General features: G+C 35.4%; 2 protein-coding genes across 3 annotated transcripts; both read left to right on the top strand.

Annotated features, from left to right (window-relative positions):
- Window positions 1–1,786: 1,786 nt before the first annotated feature.
- LOC18598186 (ABC transporter G family member 34-like) lies at window positions 1,787–9,969 on the top strand. Of its 2 annotated transcripts, XM_088806117.1 has the most exons (21): window positions 1,787–1,926; window positions 2,180–2,576; window positions 2,688–2,808; window positions 3,171–3,259; window positions 3,587–3,671; window positions 3,754–4,044; window positions 4,139–4,229; window positions 4,709–5,609; window positions 5,752–5,912; window positions 6,127–6,230; window positions 6,367–6,532; window positions 6,637–6,723; window positions 6,842–6,978; window positions 7,093–7,425; window positions 7,529–7,819; window positions 7,930–8,013; window positions 8,128–8,261; window positions 8,348–8,575; window positions 8,732–8,903; window positions 9,033–9,287; window positions 9,401–9,969. In XM_088806117.1, the coding sequence occupies exons 2-21, from the start codon at window positions 2,194–2,196 to the stop codon at window positions 9,668–9,670; spliced, it is 4,383 nt and encodes a 1,460-aa protein (XP_088662243.1). In that variant the 5' UTR covers window positions 1,787–1,926; window positions 2,180–2,193; the 3' UTR covers window positions 9,671–9,969. The 2 variants fall into 2 exon arrangements, with proteins under 2 accessions (XP_088662243.1, XP_007027659.3); XM_007027597.3 differs by having other exon boundaries at window positions 1,820–2,576.
- Window positions 9,970–22,026: 12,057 nt separating this feature from the next.
- On the top strand, window positions 22,027–24,374 carry LOC18598184 (tyrosine-protein phosphatase RLPH2-like). Its single transcript, XM_007027592.3, has 4 exons — window positions 22,027–22,618; window positions 23,228–23,295; window positions 23,510–23,689; window positions 23,903–24,374. The coding sequence occupies exons 1-4, from the start codon at window positions 22,108–22,110 to the stop codon at window positions 24,062–24,064; spliced, it is 921 nt and encodes a 306-aa protein (XP_007027654.3). The 5' UTR covers window positions 22,027–22,107; the 3' UTR covers window positions 24,065–24,374.
- The last annotated feature ends 48 nt before the right edge of the window (window positions 24,375–24,422 follow it).

Below are 24,422 nucleotides of genomic sequence, written 5' to 3'. Positions count from 1 at the left end.
TGTTAGGAAAATTAATCAACTAAATGGTCCTTATTCAAAAAATAAAAAAAAAGTAATTAAATGGTTTTACAAGTATCACATACTAAAATATAGCATAATGTAGCAAGATATATCTACAGTAAAAACTCTTTAAATTAATATATTTGAAATTATGAAAATTTATTAATTAATCGAGATATTATTTAATTGATAAATTAATAATTTGTTAATTATACATTAATTAATTAAAAATTAATTTATCAAGGTATTTTTTATTTTTTAAAAACATTAAATTTAATATATGTATTTGTGTATTGTGATTATACGAATATTATCTAATTATTGAATTACAAATTATTATTATTCGTGATGAGCAAATTATTGACGATATGGAAAATGATAAAGAAGATGAAGTTGAAGACGATAATTTTGTACTAGAGCTTGTTTCACACATAAATGCATTAAAAGTAATAATCACATTGTATAGTTTTTTTTATAATACAAGATAACACTACACCAAAGCTTCTTAATGTATTAAGAAAAGTTAGAAATAAGATCCAAAGAGATATCAATTTCAACAAAAAACAACTAATATTAGAGTTATATTTATAAAAACCTCTTAATTGAGTTATGTATATATATAATTTTGATGTATAAAGAGATTATTAATTTATATATCAAATGGGACCTATTAATTTTTTTAAAATTTTATTATTATATAAATTTAACGAATTATTAATTTACTACGTTGATCCCAAGTTGGGATTAACTAAAAATATTATTTAATCAAAATTATTAATTTATAGAGGTTTTTGTGTGTATATCTATTACCAATTGATGAAATTAATTAATTATCTGTATAGAGTTAGTAATAACATTAATGACAAGATGAAATTAATTAATTTTCAGTATAGGGTTATTAATAACATTAATGACAAGATGTAATGAATTTCTGGTAAATAGTAGCATTATGTTTTAAAGACAATATCGTTGCATGTAGAAACAGAAGTTTAGTTGGATGAGGATCTCCATCATTATTTATATGTTAAAACGTGAGAATTTTAATTAATTTCTATAAACGAAGGAAGGTCAATTTTTAAAATAAAGTGCACTTAATAATCTCTTAAATATTCCTAAAATATCATTTTTGTAATTATAACTTCAAACATCATATTTTTGTTCTCAAAATTTCGATCTATGCAAAAGAAATTGTATATTTTTTATTTAACAATTAATTTTTTATTTAAGAAAATACATGTATGCGTTAACAATTTGATTAATAAAATGTGATGTAATATGGGGAAATTTACTCTAATTTTTATTTCCCAGAATATAACTAAAAAGGAAAAGTGAGAATTTTTTTATGTGTAGAAAAAGAATAAATAATAAAATCAAATAAAAAAAGAGGTGGAGCTAGGGCAGTGTTACAAACAGTTCAAAGCGGATGGCTTAGGCAAACGTGTTTTCCTTTTCGTCGATGTTTATTCGGTTTTGACCTTCTAGAAGTACCCAAATTTGTAAATATATGACTTTCTAGAAGGCGCGTACTAATCTTGTACGACGCAAACCACTATAAGGAACAAAACACCGCCAATCACATGCATTATATATCCGTTAAAAACTTAAAAACTGTCCTCTTATTAGCCGCAAATTGCGATTTCCTTCTTTTTCTTTTTTTGTTATTTTATTTTGTCCACATGACACTTCCCGACATAATTAAAGAGTTAGTCACTGAATCAGATTTTTTTTCTTTGGGAAAAAAAAAAAAACTCTTAAAAAAGGATCAATCACACATTCTCAACCATGCAGTGTATCGTAAGCAAAAACAGAGTTTCAAAGATCAAGATTATAAAACAAAAATGACTAGAAAAGAGATAGGATCAAACAATCACCATTGGAGGTTCCTGTTTGTAATGTTATTCAAACATTGGGAGCCAGCCATGGCCTGTAAACATTTGACTTGATCTTTTCTTCTTTCTTTGTCTCTCATTTTCCACTCTCTTTTTAAGTACGCCTCCTTTCTCTCTCTGTTTTCCCACCCAACAAGAAAAGAACCCACGTTTTCTTTTCATTTCAAAGTTTTTTTTTCCCAGAACCAAAGAAGAAATCATGTCGTAAATCTTCTTTCAGATTATAACTGAGAGAGCTTTTTTTTTTTTTTTTATATACTAACCAAGCTAAGCTGCTAGCCTGTGTCCAGAATAATATAGCATCATGGCGTCGGCTTTAGCTGGAGATGATCTGGCAAGGTCGATGAGCAGCAGAAGGAGCTGGGCGGCATCGGGCAGCCATAGAAGCTGGGCCTCAGCCAGCTTCAGGGAGGTTTGGCAACCTCCACCGGAAGTGTTTAACAGGAGTGGACGTCAAGATGATGAGGAAGAGCTACGTTGGGCTGCTATCGAAAGGTTACCAACGTATGATCGGTTGAGAAAAGGGATGTTGAGACAAGTTCTTGATAATGGGAGAATTGTTCATGATGAAGTTGATGTTACTAAGCTTGGGTTGCAAGATAAGAAGCAGTTGATGGATAGTATGCTGAAAGTTGTTGAAGAAGATAATGAAAGGTTTTTGAGGAGATTAAGGGACAGAACTGATAGGTAAGTTAAATCGACAAATAAAAAAAAAAAACTTTTTCTTGGGGTCTTTTTTTTTTTATTTTGATTTTTGGATTAGTTTTGATTTGATTTATGAGGTTTTGATTGGTGTAGAGTTGGGATTGAGATTCCAAAGATTGAAGTTCGGTTTGAGCATTTGGCAGTTGAAGGAGATGTTTATGTTGGGAGCAGAGCTCTTCCTACCCTGCTTAATGTCACCTTGAACACAATAGAGGTATTATTCTCTTTCTTTTTGAACATTCGCATCTCATTTGTTTAAATTTGAAACTTTACAAATATATAGTGAAGAGACTCTTTGGATTTACTTATTAAAAAGTAGACAGAAAAAAAGCTTATCCAAAACAGAGGACAAGTCTTTGTTTTTCCCAGTGCAGAGTAGCTCATTAGAGATTTAAAACTCTTTTCTTCGAGTTTGCTTATTTATTGCAAAAGTTGGTCAGTTCAGACAGGCATTTTTTAACTGAATCTGAAATTATTATAGTAGTGTGTTTCAAAATTTTGATGTTTTCAATTAATCAATTCAATTTTTAATGTAATCCTCATTCTGTGTTTCAAATTTTTTTCCCCGACCAACAGAGCATTCTTGGATTGGTTCGGCTTGCACCATCAAAGAAGAGAAAGATTCAGATACTTAAAGATGTTAGCGGCATAGTCAAACCTTCAAGGTAATTCCATGAAATTGTCCCAGTTTCTTTTTTTCTTTCTTTTGTCATTTTGGATCTGAAAAGTATCAATGGACAAGCCAGATCTCACTGTCCTATACACAAGCAGAGGGCAATATCAGTAATAAATAGTGCTATATACTATACAATTTTTGGAGATGAAAATTTGTTTTTATATACAATTTCCTGCACAGAAAGTGTTCTTTTGTTCCCATTGATAAAGCTAATATGTTCGATTTGATGAAATGGATACTTCTATTTTGATTTTGTTTTTAACCATGTAGTAGTTTATAACATTAAATCAATTAATATTTGTATGAAAAATTTCAGGATGACTCTGCTTCTCGGTCCTCCAGGCGCTGGAAAAACAACATTGTTATTGGCACTTGCTGGAAAGCTTGACCGCGATCTAAGGGTGAGTTTCCTACTCTTTAAACAGTTATTACTATTATACGTTTATTTCAAAAATTCTCCTAATAATTTGGCTTTGTGAACAGTCATCTGGGAGAGTCACTTACTGCGGTCACGAATTGAATGAGTTTGTTCCTCAAAGGACATGTGCTTATATCGGTCAACATGATCTTCACTATGGTGAAATGACAGTGAGGGAGACATTGGATTTCTCGGGACGTTGTTTGGGTGTAGGTACTAGATATGAAATGCTGTCGGAGCTCTCAAGAAGAGAGAAAGAAGCCGGAATTAAGCCAGATTCTGAGATTGATGCATTCATGAAAGCCACAGCACTGGCAGGCCAAGAAACTAGCTTGGTGACAGATTATATTCTTAAGGTTAGTCTTCTTTGTTTCCAGATGGTGCATCTCTTTGTTTATCTGTAGGACAGACTAATTACAGGGAGCTGATTTTTGTAAGAATGTCTAACAGATTCTTGGGTTGGATATTTGTGCCGATATTATGGTTGGAGATGAGATGCGTAGGGGTATTTCTGGAGGGCAGAAGAAGCGTGTGACCACAGGTATGTTCTGCTGAACAAGTTGAAGCTTACCAATTTTCCCTAACATAGGAAGAATTAAATGTGCTTCATATTGCTCTTGTAGTTTAAGTCACTCCGGAGTCCACATGGAGATATCAAGATAAAGATATTGATGAAGTTGCTTAGCTGCATAATGTTTATGTACTCAACTCCTAAATGAACTTCCTGGCCAGTCTTCACAAACAGTCGTGTTTCCATGTCTGATGTAGATGGTTCTTTTGCATTCTTTTAATTCTCTTTTTATCTTTATCTAAAGCCTAGATTTCAAAAATATTTTATAACATCAGACATAGTAGCAATCTTTTTCTTCCTGGCCCAGGCTTTTTTAAACTACTCAGAAGAATGATACTACCATATTCGTTTTCTTAATGATTTACTTCCACCATTCAGTTCTTGTATATAAGCATTTGTGCTTGCTAAGGCATTGCTAGTCTAATAGTTTCTATTTGACGTAATTGCAGGAGAAATGTTGGTCGGACCAGCAAAGGCTCTATTTATGGATGAAATATCAACAGGACTGGACAGCTCCACTACTTTCCAGATTTGTAAGTTCATGAGACAAATGGTTCATATCATGGATGTAACCATGGTCATTTCTCTTCTACAGCCGGCTCCAGAGACATATGATCTCTTCGATGACATTATTGTACTTTCAGAGGGTCTGATTGTCTACCAAGGTCCACGTGAGAATGTCCTGGATTTCTTTGAATACATGGGCTTCAAGTGCCCTGAAAGAAAAGGAGTTGCTGACTTTCTGCAAGAAGTAACTTCCAAGAAGGACCAAGAACAATATTGGTTCAAAAAGAACCAACCTTACAGATATGTTTCAAGTTCCGATTTTGTCCACGGCTTCAGTTCCTTCCACATTGGCCAGCAGCTTGCATCAGACCTCAGAGTTCCCTATGATAAATCAAGAACCCACCCTGCTGCTTTAGTTACTGAAAAGTATGGTATTTCTAATTGGGAACTGTTCAGGGCATGCTTTGCAAGAGAATGGCTGCTAATGAAGAGAAACTCTTTCGTATATATATTCAAGACTGTCCAGATAACAATCATGTCACTGATTGCCCTGACTGTATACTTGAGAACAGAAATGCCAGTGGGCACTTTGGAAGATGGTCAAAAATTTTTTGGAGCCCTATTTTTCAGTTTAATCAATGTGATGTTCAATGGAATGGCGGAACTTGCAATGACTGTTTTCAGGCTTCCTGTCTTCTATAAACAAAGGGATTTCTTGTTTTATCCTGCATGGGCATTTGGCCTACCGATTTGGGTCCTTAGGATCCCACTGTCACTTATGGAATCTGGGATATGGATCGCTCTGACATACTACACAATTGGCTTTGCTCCAGCTGCTAGCAGGTAAACAACATTGAAGCAATCCATTTCTCTAAGTTACAAGGTCTTGATGATCATGTTACTATTTTAGTGATGATTCAACTGAATGACGTTATAGTTATAGTAGTTTTTTTGACTGAGCATCTCTTTTCTTTTATATCTCCAGGTTCTTCCGACAGTTCTTGGCATTCTTTGGCATTCATCAGATGGCTTTGTCCCTCTTTAGGTTCATTGCTGCAGTAGGAAGGACACAAGTTGTTGCAAACACCCTGGGTACTTTCACCTTGCTATTGGTTTTTGTACTTGGAGGTTTCATTGTTGCCAAAGGTAAGTAGGTTACCTCTCTTTATTCTTAAAGCATGTTTATAATTAAAGCGCTAAGGCATGTTGTTAGCAAAGCAACTTGATATTCCTATTGTCTGATATTAACCACTAGTATTAGATGATAGTTTCAGCTTCTCCCTTGACTCTTTTTTTTTTTTTTCTTATTTTTCATCTATTTGCTTCAGTTCAAGCATTCTAACACCTTTTCTACTTGTAGATGACATCGAACCATGGATGATCTGGGGCTACTATGTTTCTCCTATGATGTATGGACAAAATGCCATAGTCATGAACGAATTCCTCGATGCAAGATGGAGTGCAGTAAGATCTTCTAAAAGTTCAATTTTCTTCATGTTTTGTTTTTAATGCATATAGTTATATAAACTTTGATTAGGCATTTATAATTTCTTGGACCATAAGCCATAATGAATATCTTAGAAACAATTATCCGATGCAGAAAAACAATGACACCAGAATTAACGCACCAACAGTGGGGAAAGTTCTTCTGAAGACTAGAGGCTTCTTTACGGAGGATTATTGGTTCTGGATATGTGTTGGAGCACTCTTTGCGTTCTCTCTTGTCTTCAACATTTTATTCATTGGAGCTTTGACTTTCCTTAATCGTTAGTGACATTCTCTCATTTGCACTTCAATTGGTTGTATTTGAATACTGAATAAATTTTCAATATTGACTCGCGTCTTATGTGCGGATTAAATTGATTTTCAGCTCTGGGTGATTCCAAAGCTGTAGTTGTCAATGACAATGAAAATAACAAGACTAAAAACCCATACTCTGCAGGGCGCAGACCAGAAGGTAGAAACGTTTTTGAGCTTTGAGTTCAAAAAGTTAATGTGAATTTGTCATCAAAGCCTATATTAATTCAACTTATGCATTCTTTTTGTGAGTGCTTAACTTTTCTCAATGGTTACAGGTACCAATCAGCAAGTTAGAAACTCTTCAGATATCGTCGGTGCTGCAGGACACGCACCTAGAAAAGGAATGGTTTTGCCTTTCCAACCCCTTTCACTTGCATTCAACCATATTAACTACTATGTAGACATGCCTGCGGTAAGTTACTTCTTATCTTAAACATTTCACTTTCTGTTTCATAACTGACATTTTCTTGATTATATTTTGGTTTAATGAGCAAACATTGAGGTGAAATCTTGGTTTCTTTACCAGGAAATGAAGACTCAAGGAATTGAAGAAGATCGTCTTCAGCTACTACGCGATGTTAGTGGCGCTTTCAGACCAGGGATATTGACAGCATTGGTGGGTGTCAGTGGTGCTGGGAAGACGACCCTGATGGACGTTTTAGCAGGAAGGAAAACAGGTGGATACATTGAGGGAAATATTAGTATCTCAGGTTACACAAAGAACCAAGCGACATTTGCTCGTGTGAGCGGTTACTGTGAACAGAATGACATTCACTCCCCGAATGTCACAGTTTATGAATCTCTCCTGTACTCAGCTTGGCTACGTCTTTCTTCTGACATAGACACTAAGACTAGAAAGGTTGGTAGAAACATCTTTTCTTTCAATTCCACTAAATTCTCTTCTCTTCTCATCCGCAAGGTCCCTATTTTAAGGTACGTTTTCAATTTTTGTCTTTGTATAGATGTTTGTTGACGAAGTTATGGAGTTAGTTGAGCTCAAACCACTGAGGAACGCTTTAGTTGGACTTCCTGGAGTTGATGGTCTTTCAACAGAACAAAGGAAGAGGTTGACAATAGCAGTAGAGTTGGTTGCTAATCCCTCTATCATCTTTATGGATGAGCCGACTTCTGGACTTGATGCCAGAGCTGCTGCAATTGTTATGCGAACAGTAAGAAACACTGTGGACACAGGGAGAACTGTTGTGTGCACAATTCACCAGCCTAGCATTGACATCTTTGAAGCTTTTGATGAGGTAAAACTTATTCTGCTAGATTCCTTTTGGGGAGTTTTGCCACTTTTCTTTTTTTTCTTTTTTGCTAATTTATATTACCTGCATTCAAATTGGTATTGTGCTTGTTGCAGTTACTGTTGATGAAAAGAGGAGGGCAAGTCATTTATGCTGGACCTCTTGGTCGCCACTCTCACAAGCTTATAGAATATTTTGAGGTGAGAATTTCTATTTTTTGTATGTTGGTCCCGTGCATCCCAATTAGACTAGCTAGCTAAATATTTCCTCTAAGAGAAAATGGGACAAGAACTAACTTGCATCTTTTACTACAGGCTGTACAAGGGGTTCAAAAGATCAGGGATGGACACAATCCGGCTACATGGATGCTTGAGGTCAGTGCTCCACCAGTTGAGGCTCAATTGAATGTAGATTTTGCAGACATTTACGCCAATTCTTCACTTTATCGGTAAGTTTAACTGTAATGACAGAGTCTAGGCAGTAAAATTTTTTCCCTCAACTACATTGTACTCAATTTCTTTGCGTGACTTTCAGGAGGAATCAGGAACTTATCAAAGAGCTCAGCGCGCCAGCTCCAGGCTCCAAGGATCTCTTCTTCCCAACGAAATATTCCCAGCCATTCCTTACTCAGTGTAAGGCCTGCTTCTGGAAACAGCACTGGTCTTACTGGAGGAACCCTCAGTACAATGCCATCAGGTTCTTCTTGACGATATTCATCGGCATCTTATTTGGTCTTATCTTCTGGAACAAAGGAGAACAAACGTAAGTCTTGAATTTTCCTTTTTTGTTTTTTATTTAATACAATGGGTACCTTTCAGTATTATTATTATGAAACAATGTGTTTTCTGAACCTGGATACATTTATATTTTTCTATTGAGCAAAGACTTGGGACTAACCAAAAATATTTTGGTCACCAGAACAAAACAACAAGATCTGATGAATCTTCTTGGAGCAATGTATTCTGCTGTACTTTTCCTTGGAGCAACCAATGCTTCCGCTGTGCAATCTGTTGTTGCAATAGAGAGAACAGTCTTCTACCGTGAAAGAGCCGCCGGGATGTATTCTGAGCTGCCTTATGCATTTGCTCAGGTACAAATTTAACTTGTACAAAAGAACATGATTGGTTTTCCTCGTCCCCTTTCTCTTCAATGGAGCTTAATTGTTCCCAGACTTGCTACTGAATGCTAGACTAAGTAAGAACTATTCTTTATTCTTCAGGTGGCCATAGAGACAATCTATACTGCAATTCAAACAATCATTTATACTTTACTTCTTTACTCGATGATCGGATTTGAGTGGAAGGTCGGAAAATTCTTATGGTTCTACTACTACATATTAACATGCTTCGTCTACTTCACTCTGTACGGGATGATGGTTGTTGCTCTAACACCGGGCCACCAAATTGCCGCAATTGTCATGTCCTTCTTCCTTAGTTTCTGGAACTTGTTCTCTGGTTTTCTCATTCCTAGGACTGTAAGTCATCTCAAAGTTTAACTACTCTTTCTAATTACCTAGTTATTTGACTAACCTAATCCACTTGAGAATTTTTTTAAGAAAAAAAAATTTACTTTATTCACCCATTGCAGCAAATCCCTGTATGGTGGAGGTGGTACTACTGGGCTTCTCCCGTGGCTTGGACACTATATGGGCTTGTGACTTCTCAAGTGGGCGACAAGAATACTCTTGTTGAGGTCCCTGGACAAGGTGATATATCAGTCAAGGACTTCCTTAAAGGCACCTTGGGCTTTGAATATGACTTCCTTCCAGCTGTTGCAGCGGCGCATATTGGCTGGTGTCTCCTCTTCTTCTTCGTATTTGCCTATGGTATCAAGTTCCTCAACTTCCAAAGGAGATAACCAGCTTGCATGTCAATTTTAGATTATACCTAAACGTCAAAAAACCAACATGTAAGTATAGTCGAGGTGTCGGGAAAACAAAAGGTGATACAACTTTCTTTTTGCTTCATATATAGATTTTTTTTCATTTTCACATTGTGTATTTATATTCTTTTCTCCTAGTTTTCCATAAAGGCCGCACTATTGTGCTGCTGTTCAAGAGATGTCAACGTCTTGTAGAATTGGCTTTGTTATAAACAGAATTTTTGTACCATTTTTCATATATATATATAAATTATACACCCTCAAAATTAAATGCAGCGTATCTGTTCTTTAAAAATTTGCCACCATATTAGATCCGGGATGTTGAAATAACTTCATCCAACATTGTTTTGGTTGCTGACCTTACATTAATCTTCTCACGTTTTACCACGATACCTTAGCAATCTTGTTCATTCCATCTGTTTATCTAAACCTGACAAAGATTTCATGACTCCATTCACTAACAATCATTAATGGATGTATCCTCAGCAATTTTATCACGTGATCTTTATTCTTCTTCTATCTTTCTGTCACTAAATGCAGGAGAATCCATTAATAAACACAAAGAAGTTGACTTCTATGATCCAATAACAAAAAACAAACAAAACAAAAAACTTAAGCAATTTATCAGGTTTTATCAATTTTATTTTCAAAACCCAACCTTAGGCTTAAGCATGCACGTGTTTTTTGTTAGGTTTTTACCTTGTAGAATCTAGATGCCTAAAAATCTAGAAGATGCGAAATTAATCCTGTACAACGCAAACCACACTAAGCAACAAAATCCCACCAATGCATTACATATCCGTAACAACGGTCCTTTTGTTACTCGTAATTTTCGATTTTATTCCTTTTACATTTTAACATATTGTCCATTTCAGTTACAGAAAAATAATCAAGAATTTTTTTGAATCTAAACAAAAGCTTTTTCAAAGAAAAAAAAATTTATACACAAAAATAGGATCTAACATCACCATTGTAGTTAGAGTGCTTTTCATAAATAGGCCTCAGGGATAAGGCGTTTTTTAGAATGGTTCTCTTTATAATTTTAACTGTTTTTAGCTAAGAAAAAAAATAGACAAAATTGTCCTTAATGAAACCGACCCATTCGTTAGGCTCCGCGCCTCAACCCGAAACCTATTAACGGGTCAAGTGTGTCCTTTATGTGGACCACAACTCTACGGTTTCATCGAGAGACCGTACATATCCTCAAAAGCAAGTCTGTAAAAGCATTCCTCGACAGTTCAATTTTCGAGCATTTTGGCAGTGGTAAGAGCCTTTTGGAGTGGTTATTATTCGCACAAAAGTAATTCACATATTGAGCAATGTGAGGAAGTTGACATTACCTTGAGAAAGGTATAATATTTTTTTATGAATTATTTTATTTTATTTTCAACCATGTGGAGGTTTTTGATAGAATGGTTATTGTTCATGTTTAGGGTTAAGGTTTTTGAGCATAAACCTATACATATTGCACGTCCATATTGATATTTTATTGTTTGAAAAATTTGAATATAAACATGAAGGTGGTATTGTTGGTGTTTAGGGGTGGAAAGGTGACCGACCATGCGTGACTGGTTGATATGTATGTGTTAGGAATTCGGTTGAGGGTTTGGATATTACGTGAGTGAGGGTGTGCTTAGATGGTTGGCACCTTTTGCGTGAGTGGATTTTGGCATGGGGTCACGTTGGGGTTGGGTGATTGAAAAAAGGGTTCAACTTAGCGTGACTGATTGATAGGTCATTACGTGACTAATTTCTATGTTATCAGTTAGTGTGTGCGTGATTCGATTAATTTTTCTTAGAATTACGTGATTTAATGTTAGTAATTGCGTGACTAATTGATTAGGCATTGCGTGGCTATTGTCGTAGGAAATTGCACGAGTGTCATAACTGCATAAAATCTATCTGCATGGGTTCATTCTGTATTATTTTGGGTCAATTGTAATGCTTTAATATATATATGTTGATTTACTTAATAATCCATGCTCCACACTTGGATTAATTATTCTGTTTCAGGAATTCACCTAAGATATTAGGGACCGGGGAAGAAGGTGAAGATCCAACAGGTTTTAGATATGTTCAAGGGAAGGCGGTTTCAGCAGGAGGGAGACGCGAGCAAGATGGTCCTCGTCTTGATCACGATCAATGTTTTATTCGATCAAGACTACAGACGATCTGTGGTTCCATGGTTGTTGTCGCTGGTCGAGAACATCGACGAGTGGAATGCATTCTCATAGGGTACATATGTGTGGAGTCTGACCGTGGATTACTTGTTGAGGGGTTTCAAACCTCCGGTTACGGGCGAAGCAGAGAATAAGCACTACCACCTAAAAAACAAAAGGTGAATTACACAAGTAATCCACGATCAGACTCCATATATATGCACAAGCCTAGAAATTATTGAACAAAAGCCTCAAAATAACACATAAATTGCACAAGTCACGCGCTACCACTCTCGCTACAATAGATAACGCAATATATAAAAACCAGTCACGCACTGCCTAAAAAACTACTGAACAAAAGCCTCAAAGCAACACATGAATTGCACAAGTCAGTCACACACCGCCATGCTTGCAACACCTAAGAATAAGTCACCCAATGACTAATGAGCCTCTAAACAAGAGGTGAATTGTACTAGTCACGCACCACCAGTCTCGTAATACCTAATAATAAGTCAATTGATGCCTAATATCCACTCACGTTATGCCAACTTAAACAGTCACGTACTGGCCCAACGTCACGTAAAACATAACAACAAGTCACCATAGGTACTCTATTCCATATACATACAAACCACTCACGCAATGTCTCAACAGAAGATATGCATAGCATAATTCACGCGCCGCGTATAACCTACTCTCCCAATACTTAATAATAGGTCACCCAATGCCTAACATCCACTCACGAAATTATTCAACATAATATAACTTAAACGAAGAAAATAACTCAACAAAATATATGCTCAATGAAAATAAAAATTACTATAAATTTTATTCAAATTTTATTAAAAAGACCCCCCCGAAAATACAAGGAGATGATATAAAAAAAATTAAATCGTAGTTCATTTCTTCATAAGTTCATCTATTTTGAACTCTATCTCGGTGAGAATTTTTTCGTTGCTCAGGATGGCAGCCTCCAGGTTAAAAGTCCTTTGCATCAGGTTGTCGATGAGGACTTGAATCTCCTGCTGGAATATGTGCAACTGGTCCCTCACACTCAAAATATGTGCAACTGGTCCCTCACACTCAAAGGCACCTCATCCTCTTCGGAGGCTGCCTCTTTCCCCTTCTCGACTCTTGGATCTTTGGAGGTCATTTTTCAATTATCTGAGATTGATTAAGATAATTGAATTTGATTCAAATGGTTAATGATTCCCTTTATTTATAGGCATGAAAGCTGACTTTTCGTTTTCTACAGCCATATCAGTGCAATGAATGGGGGCTGAATTGGTTATTAAGTACCTGTTCGGCCTGCCCTTTCATTTTATCTACCTCTTAAAAGCAAAAGCCAGGCCAAACATAATTTTTCAAGAAATTCTTAATAAAAAGTAGCGTAAAGGTTCTCTCTTTTTCACTAATCAAAAAGGATTTTAATGTTACCTCTTTTCTCTTTTCCAAGAAATTCGTTATCGTTTCCTCTTTTCTCTTCTTTTTTTTTGTTTTTTTAATTTAGGCATCATGGTAAACCAACCAAAATCTAATACTATTGCTACTATACAATTCTGAAATTATATACAAACTTCAAGAATTACATTAGAGCTTATCATGTTATTGAAGATAATTAGTAGAGAATCACCTTCAGCATTAGGTAGCTAAAGTCACGCAATGCCTACAAATAGGTCACGCAATGCTCAACAAATATTCAGTCACGTAATATTAGGTCACGTAACGCCTGTCACGCAATGCTAACAAATATTCAATCACGTAATGCCTATAAAAAACTCACGTAATGTTCAACAAATATTCAGTCAGGTAATATTCAGTCACGTATTAACTCTCACGCAACGCTCAACATATATTCAGTCACGTAATGCCTATAAAGAACTCACACAATGCTCAACAAATATTCAGGCACCTAATGCCAAATAAACAGGTTACGATTCCTAATATCCAGTGACTCAATGCCTAAGAAATATTCATGCATCGCTTATAAATTGATTGATTTCGCTACCCCCAACCAGATTTAAGTTTCCAAACTCATATAATTTACCCATCAATTTTTTCGTTCTATGAATAACCCTAAATAAATGTAAGAACCCATAACAAATACCTTGATGTCATCTCTGTACTTTGGGATTGTGAGAAAGATGGTTGTTGATATAGACCTCGATGGCACTGGAGAGCTGGACGGAAGGATAGCTAAATCTAAATCGAGATTTAATTTTGAAATTTGAAGCTGAATGGCGGGAGAGCAGAAAGAAAGAAACTGAGACGCGTCTTCATTTGGATTAATTGGATTAAAGGGCATTCTTGTCAAGTCATGCCACAAATTGGCTAAAAACAGTTAAAATTATAGAGACGGTCATTTTTTAAGTCACCTTACTACAAAGGTCATTTTCCATAATTTCCTCTTGTAGTTACCTAGTGTTATTCAAACACTGGGAACCGACTTTGCCCTATTTATAAATATATATTTGGCTTCCTACACTACAAAATGAACCCAAACTTTCAAAGTTTTGCCAAAAACATTCAGATTATAGCCGAGAGCATTTTTTGTTTATAGTAACGTAAAGCTGTAGCCCATAACAAGAATAATATTAATACTTCTTAACGTCAGCTTTAGCTGTAGTTAAGGTAGCCAGGTCGATGGCTTTGGCGGGCTTCAAGGGGGTTAGGCAATCTGCACCCTAAGGTTTTAACAAGAGTGGACATCAAGATGATGAGGAAGACCTACGTTGGGCTGCTATCGAAAGGTTACCAACGTATGATTGGTAGAGGAAAGGGATTTTAAGATAGGTTCTTGATAGTGGGAGGGTTGTTCATGTTGATGTTGATGTTATTAAGCTTGGGATGCAAGATAAGAAGCAGTTGATGGATAGTTTGTTGAAGGTTGCTGAAGAAGATAATGAAAACTTTTTGAGGAGATTAAGTGACAGAACAGACAGGTAGGTTCCATCGACAAAAAAAGAACTTTGTGGGTTGTTTTTGTTTCCATTTTTAGATTAGATTTGATTAATGGGGTTATGATTGGTGTAGAGTGGGGATTGAGATTCCAATGATTGAAGTTCGGTTTAAGCATTTGGCAGTTGAAGGAGATGTTTATGTTGGGAGCAGAGCTTTTAATTCCTACTCTACTTAATGTTACCTTGAACACATTAGAGGTTTTTTTTTTTCTTTCACGTAACATCACTTTATGAGCTTATATTATGAAAATTACAAAAAAAAATTTATTACTATTTATGTTAGTAACAATATTTCTCATCTTTAATTGATATCTTTTATGGAAGCGTTATATTTATCACTATATCATGTGAATTCTTTCGACAATACCTTTTTCTTTAAATATAAAATTTATAAAAAAAATTACTAGGTGATATTAGGTAAGAAATGGTTTTATTAAAAATCAAAATGATTTCGTGTTTGATAATTATATGGTAATTAGATCACTCATGAAGTGAATAAAAAATTTTATCTTCGATAAAATAATTTTTTAAAATCATTTTATTACAAATTTATCTTTACGATGATGTGTTAAAAAGTAAATATTTTTTCAAAATTTTAGTATTTATAAGCAAATTACTTTCACATTTTTAATGGGAACATGTCAATGACTTTTCATGCCTTATAACTTTTTTATAAAATAATGGATTAAATAAATTGTCCACTTAGTCAAAATTGCAATTGTGGTTGTGACTTGTCAAGTGGGCGACATGATTGATCTTCTTAAGATTAAAGACTACTTGGGCTTTGAATATGACTTCCTTCCAGTTGTTGCTGCTGCTCACGTTGGCTGGTGTCTCCTCTTATTCTTAGTATTTGCCTATTGTATCAAGTTCCTCAACTTCTAAAGAAGATAACAAGGTTTCATGTTAGTTTTAGGAGTATACCTGTAGGTTAGAAAACCAAACTGTACATAGAGTCAATGGATGGGGAAAACAAAAGGGCCAACAACATTCTTTTTATTTCTTTTACTTGGAAGATTTGAGCATTGAGTGACTTCATCTAACATTGCCTTTGTTGCTCTCAGTTTTTGGCGCTATACCTTAGCAGTACCACTGAGACCATGCAAAACTCTGTTCATTCCATCTGTTTACCTTAACCTAGCAAAGAATTTATTACTCCATCCTTCACTGCCATTAATGGATGTATCTCCTGCAATTTATCACGCATGATCTTTGTTTTTCTTTCTTTTTGGTCACTAAATGCGGGAGAACAAACACAAAGTGCACATTTGGTACAGGGAATAGCTAAGCTATTTCCTGTTTATTCTCATGTTTTTGCTCTATCTCCGTTTGGTACAACAATGGCACAAGGAACAGGTATTATCTAATAATAGCTATTCTTTAAAATGGGATAAAACTCAGGCATAACTGCATTCGAGTTTCCTCATGAGTTTTGCTATTCCATTACTGAGGGAATAGCTATAAAATGTGATAAGATTAAAATACCCCTTATAAATTAAAAATATTATAACTCTAGACCTATAAATATTTTTTTCTTCTCATTTTCCCTTCTTCATTCTCTCTCTTCTCATGTTCTTTCCTCTCTCATTCTCTCTTTAACTGGCACTCAACACCGGAGATGACGCTGGTTGCAGCGACGATTACGGCGACAGCGATGGCAAAGGCGATTTCACAACCGAATATGGTCGAAAAGTGTTTATCTAGTCCTTTCTAACAAGATTCAACTAAGATCTAACCAGATCTGGCACTCAAAGGCCAGATCTGGCCGCGGGAAGCAACGGATCTGGTGCTTACCAACTAGATCTCACAGTTGGATCTGGCACTCCACGGCTAGATCCAGCAGCGAGGAAGCACTGATCTAGCATCGTAGTGGCCAGATCCAGCCACATGGTGTGCCAAATCGACATTTTATTACATTGGTCACCTTTTCGACGATCGGCCTATGAAGAAGAAAAAAGGAAAAAAGAATAAAAAAGAAAAAAATTATTTGTAAAATTTAAAATATTAATATTTTATATATAATTTAAATATTATTAATATTAATATTTTAAAATATATTAAAATTATTAATATATTAAATTTTTAATAAGTATAAATAAAAAATATTAATATTGTAATCATAATAATATTAAATTATAAATAAAATATTAGTAATTAAATTATATTAAAACATTAATATTTTACATTATAAATTATTAATATTTTAATTAAATTATAAATTATTTATATTTAAAAATAAAATAAAAATAAATAATTATATATATAATAAAAGATATTTTTATCTTTTTATTTTTTATTTTATTCTTTTTTTAAAGTTATTGTTACCAACCAAACACTGTAATAAGTCATAATAATTATTTTTACTCTATTCTATTCGTTATATCAAACTACGTAATATTTATTCTATTTTATTTTTATTTTATTTTATTCTTATATAATAGTTATTCTATTATATTATTATCTATTTTGCAAACCAAACGTGTTAAAAGAGTAAAATGCTAGTCCAACGAAATTCCCATCACATTATTGGGCACAAGGTAAAGATAAAAATGTGAAGGAGACTACGTCAAACTCCATGGACTGAAACAAAAGTTACGGCAAGGGACAAAGTTTCGATGCCATAATTCAGTTGCTTCAATTCAACGCCGCTAGATGCTGATTCCAAGTAAAAAGCATTTGTTAGGATAGTCTTGAATTGTGATTTAATTAGGATTGTTTAATTCTAATTAAATTAGTATACCTTATAAAATAGTCTTTAAATCTAGTTAGATTAGAATAACAATTCCTAATTCTATTAGGATAAGATTCCTAATTATATTAGGATAAGGTTATTGTATTTGATACTATAAAAGGACCCTATGGGTTAAAGAAAAATAATCACCTAGATTTAGAGAGAGTGATTTAGGTGTACGTGGGATAAGGGTTATGAATTTGAGACTGTTTTTGTAATCTCCTGATTTTTCTCTTAGTGAATTTTTCTCTGTTGTTGTGCCCGTGGACGTAGGTCATCAAAAGACTGAACCACGTAAATTCTTGTGTTCTTGTGGGTGTGCTTGATTTCTTTCTTTCTTTATTCTATTGATTGGGTTAGATCTTGGGCAATTCTTTAGAGATAATTCCGCAATTTCCCAACAAACTGGTATCAGAGCTTCAAGGTCTTGGGTCAATCTGAATCTCGCTATGGCAACTTCGTCGACCAAGTATGAGATTGAAAAGTTTAATGGAAGAAACGATTTCAGCCTGTGGCGTGTTAAGATACGCGCATTGCTAGTGCAACAAGGACTGTTGAAGGCACTGAAGGGAAAAGAACATCTTCCCTCGAATTTATCTGATGGTGAGAAAGATGACCTTATGAAAAAAGCACATAGTGCTATTCTCCTTGCTTTGTCTGATGAGGTGCTAAGAGAAGTCACGGATGAAGAATCTGCTGCTGCAGTGTGGTTTAAACTCGAAAGTATTTATATGACCAAGTCCCTGACGAATCGGCTTTATATGAAGCAACGATTGTATACTCTCAAGATGAGTGAAGGTACGTCCGTTAATACCCACATTGATGAATTTAATAGAGTTATTCTTGATTTAAAGAATATCGATGTTAAAATTGAGGATGAAGACTTAGCCCTAATTCTTTTATGTTCTTTGCCTCCATCGTATGAAAATTTCGTGGATACTATACTATACGGCCGAGACACTCTCACTTTCGAGGATGTAAGGGCATCTTTAAATTCCAAGGAATTAAAGAAGAAAGTTGGTGGTTTTCGGAATGAAAATCAAGCAGAAGGTTTGGTTGTAAATAGAGGTAGAGGTAAAGAGAAAGGCTTAGACAGAAAAGGTAAATCTAGAGCAAAAGGGAAAACTTGCTGGAATTGTGGTCAGAAAGGGCATTTTCGTCAAGACTGTACCAAATTCAAGGATGATGAAAAGTTCAATAAGTCTGAGAATACTGCAAACGTGGTTGGAGATGACTTTGATACTTTTGAGGAAACTGATAATGTTCTTGCAATTACTAATTGTAACCTGATGGATACATGGATCTTGGATTCGGCTTGTTGCTTTCATATATGTCCTAGGCGTGATTGGTTTACAACTTATCAATCTGTTGATATGGGCACTGTACAATTAGGAGATGATTTCTCTCTCTCAGTTGTTGGGATTGGCACAATTCGAATCAAGATGTTTGATGGTATGGTAAGAACACTTGAGGTAAAACATGTCCCTGACATGAAAAAGAATTTAATATTCTTGAGTTTGTTAGATAAGAAGGGCTACAAATATAGTGGCCAAGATGGTGTCTTGAATGTATCTAAAGGAGCCTTAACTATCATGAAGGGCAAGTTATCCGGTGACCTTTATTGTCTAGTGGGAAATACGGTCATTGAAACTGTTTCTGTGGTCTCATCTAATGATCCTGAAGATGATGTAACACGTTTATGGAATATGAGATTTGGTCATATGAGCGAGAGAGGGATTAGAAAACTAAGTAAGCGTAGTTTGCTGTGTGGTCAAAAGAGTGGAAACCTAGATTTCTGTGAGCAACATAGAGTGAAATTTAGCACTAAAACTCATCAAACCAGGAGTACAGTAAACTACATCTATTTAGATTTGTGGGATCCTTCTCCGGTGGCATCAAAAGGTGGATCATTATACATGTGGATCTTTATTGATGATTTTTCAAGAAAGGTGTGGACGTATCTTCTAAGGGCTATGAGTGAAGTGTTAACCACCTTTTTGCATTGGAAGGTATTGATCGAGAAGCAGACTAAGAAAAGGATCAAGAGCTTTCGAACAAACAAAGGTTTGAAATTTTGCAAAGGTGAGTTTGGTCTATTCTACAAGAATGAGAAAATCGTTAGACATCGCATTGTCGACAAAACACCATATCAAAACGATATTGTAGAATGGATGAAGAAAACACTTTCGGAGAGAGCAAAATACGTGTTCTCAAATGTTGGCCTAACCAAAGTATTTTGGACAGAAATTATCAACATGGCTTGCTACTTGGTAAATCGGTCTCCATCAACTGCAATTGAATTTAAGACTCCCAAGGAAGTTTGGTCTGGTAAGCCCGCTGATTATTTTATATTGAGAGTATTTGGTTGTCCTGTTCATGTTCATGTGAGTGATGGTAAACTTGAGTTGAGGACGACAGAGTGCATATTCCTAGGCTATGCATATGGGGTGAAGGGTTATTGGTTGTGGTGTACTGATTGTAAGTTCCCCAAGTTTATGGTGAGTCGGGATGTTACCTTTGACAAGTTTGCATTATTTTGTGGGATAAAGTCTAGAATTGCAAACACATTAGACCAAGAAGTTGGCAAGCAAGTGGAGCTTGAAATCAATGCTCTTGTGATAGTGCGAGATGATAGTGAAATCCAGAAAGAATTGCAAGAGGTACAAGAATTGGTATCTCAACGAAGCATTACTTGTATTGATGGTGATTTTGATTCTTATGTTTTATTTGTGGAAGTAGAGATTGATGAGCCTTACTTTTATCATGAGAAAATTATATATGTCGAGTCTTCTAAGAAGATTGAGTCTCTACACTGGGATCAAACATGGGAGCTTGTGAAAACACCTAAAGTTACTATTAAAGTTGGCTTAGTGTGTGAAGGAGGTGCAAACATTAGTCGTAATGTGGTTGGCTTCTCCGATTCAGATTTTGCTGGTGATCTAGATAGTAGAAGATCTCAAACGGGGTATGTGTTCACTCTCTCAGGATCTGCAATCAGTTGGAAAGCAGTTCTTCAATCAACCGTTGCTTTGTCTACAACTGAAGCTGAATATATGGCTGTGACCGAGGCAGTGAAGGAGGCTTTGTGGCTTAAAGGCTTGGTTAGTGATCTTGGTTTTGAACAAACACAAACAGTTGTGTTTTGTGACAGTCAAAGTGCTATACATTTGACTAAAAATCAGATGTTTCATGAGAGAACCAAACACATCCAAGTCAAGTGTAACTTCGTTCGAGAGATTATTTCTAAAGGTGAAATTGTAGTAAAGAAAATAGCTACAGAAGAAAATCCGGCAGATATGCTAACTAAGTCAGTTTCTGTGATAAAGTTCAAGCATTGCTTGGACTTGATCGGTGTTCGTAGTGCTTGAGGCCCATTGAGGCAGTGGCGGTGTCGACAGAGATTGGTTCGTAAGGTGGAGCTTGGTGAATTCAAGCATAAGGTGGAGATTTGTTAGGATAGTCTTGAATTGTGATTTAATTAGGATTGTTTAATTCTAATTAAATTAGTATACCTTATAAAATAGTCTTTAAATCTAGTTAGATTAGAATAACAATTCCTAATTCTATTAGGATAAGATTCCTAATTATATTAGGATAAGGTTATTGTATTTGATACTATAAAAGGACCCTATGGGTTAAAGAAAAATAATCACCTAGATTTAGAGAGAGTGATTTATGTGTACGTGGGATAAGGGTTATGAGTTTGAGACTGTTTTTGTAATCTCCTGATTTTTCTCTTAGTGAATTTTTCTCTGTTGTTGTGCCCGTGGACGTAGGTCATCAAAAGACTGAACCACGTAAATTCTTGTGTTCTTGTGGGTGTGCTTGATTTCTTTCTTTCTTTATTCTATTGATTGGGTTAGATCTTGGGCAATTCTTTAGAGATAATTCTGCAATTTCCCAACAGCATCCATTAGAGGTTTTACAGTTTTACTCGTTGGAACTTGGAAACCATTGCAAGTCGCATTTGGGAATCCTTTTGCTCTACCACATATTCTTCTTCTGCTAGATGACTCAACCTGGCTGTATTATTGCTAGATTTTTACAAGCCGAAAAGGTTCAAAATGTTTAGTGTTTCAGTCATTTTAGGCTACAACTTACAGAAAGAATTAGAAACAAAAACAAAGGAATTAGCAATTTCTCCGTTTAGATAGCTAAACTAAGTAATTATCATAAGTTTTTTAGATTTATAATTGATACATTACTATCCTATAATAAAAAAATTTTCTGATAATGAAAAATCAAATTATTGAAAGCAATAAATTATAAGTATTAATTCTGCAATATGATAGTGACCTTAATTTCTAGACTTTGGAAGTTAAGATTAAACTTTTTTTAATTATCAGTTACTAGTCATAATAGATAACAATATGGAATCCAAACTTAACTCTTGTTGAGGAAAATAAATACTGGGTAAAGCTTTATTTATTCAAACAAAATACTAAATAGTAATAAATATATTTACACGTGCATTTTAGTTTCTACGCAGCTGAAGTTGTGGCGTGTGTAAGCTGACCGCTTCTCCCGAAGATAATTTCCCAAACTCCCGACCGAACCCCAAAAATGACAGATCCCGCCTATAAACCAAGAACCGTAATCTGCATAGGAGACATCCATGGCCACATCACCAAACTTGTCAATCTCTGGTCCAACCTCCAATCCAAGATCGACCCAGAATCCTTCAACACCGCCACCATCATCTTCCTAGGCGACTACTGTGACCGTGGACCCGACACACGCAAAGTAATCGATTTCTTAGTCTCTTTGCCGAGGCAATATCCGAATCAGAAGCATGTTTTTTTGTCAGGAAACCATGACTTTGCTTTCGCCGGGTTTGTCGGGGTGTTGCCGGGGGAGTTTGAAGCGAAGGACACGTGGGAAGAGTATGCGGATAATGAGGAAAGAGAAGGGTGGTATAAGGGAGAAGGGTATGAAAAGATGCATTTGCAAGCGAGGATATGGAGTGGTTGGATTAAGGCTAAGTTTAATGCTGCCAAAGGGTTGGAGTGTAAAGGTTCCATTTATGATGCTGCTCCTACGTTTGAGTCTTATGGAGTATCTCATGGATCTGCTGGTAATGCATGGTTTTTTTTTATTATTATTATTTTGGATAGTTGGCTTTTCCATATATGGCTCTGCCTTTAATCAAGGTGGTTTTTTAGTTAGAGCTTTATTCTTGGTTTTCAAATGATAACGTACAATTTGTGGCTTTTTGGTAATCGTTTGGACAATTCAATGGTAAATGGAGATTTACATTCTAAGATATTCATTTTTCAATGGATTGTTGTGTTTGATTCTTCGTCATTCAATTTCAATTGAGATTTTGGGTTTTGAGGGTATGGTCAAAATATTAAGTGGCAAATGGATTCTTGATTCATTCATGGTTTGGTTCTAGATTGTGTTTGATCTCTTTTTAGTTAGTATGTTGAATTAGGTGCTTGTGTTTGATTAGCATAATTTCTAATTGTTATTTTCAATTGGCTTATTGCAGTTGAGGGTTATCTTAGTTGTTTACTTTTCAATGGGGATCTTATTCTTATAATTTTAGTTAACAGATAGTAATTGGGTTCCTCTGGATTGAGTTACTCTTACTTAATCTAAGACAAGATATTTTCTGCTCACAATTAACGTTGATTCAGATATCTTAATTTTTATTTGAAAGAAGGATTGTTGTTGTGTACAGATTTGGTCAAGGCAGTTCCTGAAGACCACAAGAAATTTCTAGCTGATATGGTTTGGGTTCATGAAGAGGTATTCTTTCTTCTCTTTGCTTTTTCTTAGCTTTTAGAACACTGGTGTGTGATGAGAATGTGGTAAATACTTTACAGTGAATAGTACAAAGTAAGTTAGAAGCAATTCTTTAGTTTTCTGGAACAATAATGTGAAGATTAGTTATAATGTTATAGCATGACCACTGAATAAAGGTGGTAAAATTAGTGCGTGTTTTCAATGTGCATTTCTCCAGGATGATGTCTGTATAGAGACCGAGGAAGGACTTAAACATTGTAAATTGGTTGCTGTACATGCTGGTTTAGAGAGAGGGAAAAATATCCAAGAGCAGCTTGAATTTTTGAAAGCCCGAGACACCCGAGTGCCCAAGGTAACAGCTCTAAGCGGGAGGAAGGATGTTTGGGATATCCCCAAGGTAATGAATAGTTCACTACTTATGAAACAACTCTTATCTGTCTTTGACATTGTTTTTCTTAGTGTATAGATAGATAGACTTGAGGATCAACTTCTTAACTCCAGTGTAGCTTCCTTTTAGGAGGGGTACTTTGCAGCTTTTGTGGGCTTAATAACATGATTGTCATGATATGAAAGTCAAGTGATCTAGGTGTTTGGTGTTGAATACTTGCAGGAGCTGACTGAGACAATTGTGGTAAGTGGTCACCACGGGAAACTTCACATCGATGGCCTTAGGCTGGTTATTGATGAAGGTGGAGGACTGGAGAGTAATCCGGTGGCTGCAGTCGTGCTTCCTTCAATGAAGATAGTTCGTGACACAGATAATAGTTCTTAGCTTTAAGTTTCTAAAAGATAGTCATCGTATACCCATATCCTTTCTGAATTCAACAAAGCATAGAAGCCCTTGTTTTTGGGACATGAAGTAAAAGTGAATTTGGAGGCACTTATAATTTTTCTTGTAACCAGTTGGTAATATCTCAATTATAAATAATTTGGAAACCAGTCACTAATATTTAAATTGCCTGACTGGATTCTTCTGCAAGTTGTCAAATATGTTAATTATAGCATATGCTCTGTATTTGAAGGTTCTTGTGGGTTGGAATTTTGGAGAAATAGGAGACAGATCCATGATCATTTCCGCTTGATTTTCTGCTTCTGGCTCAAGTAGGTTTTGGAAAGAACTTGTGAAACGT

This window comes from Theobroma cacao, chromosome 5, assembly GCF_053813885.1.
Source record: "Theobroma cacao isolate CCN51 chromosome 5, ASM5381388v1, whole genome shotgun sequence".
Lineage (NCBI taxonomy): Eukaryota > Viridiplantae > Streptophyta > Magnoliopsida > Malvales > Malvaceae > Theobroma > Theobroma cacao.
This window is presented reverse-complemented; position numbering and strand designations above follow the sequence as displayed.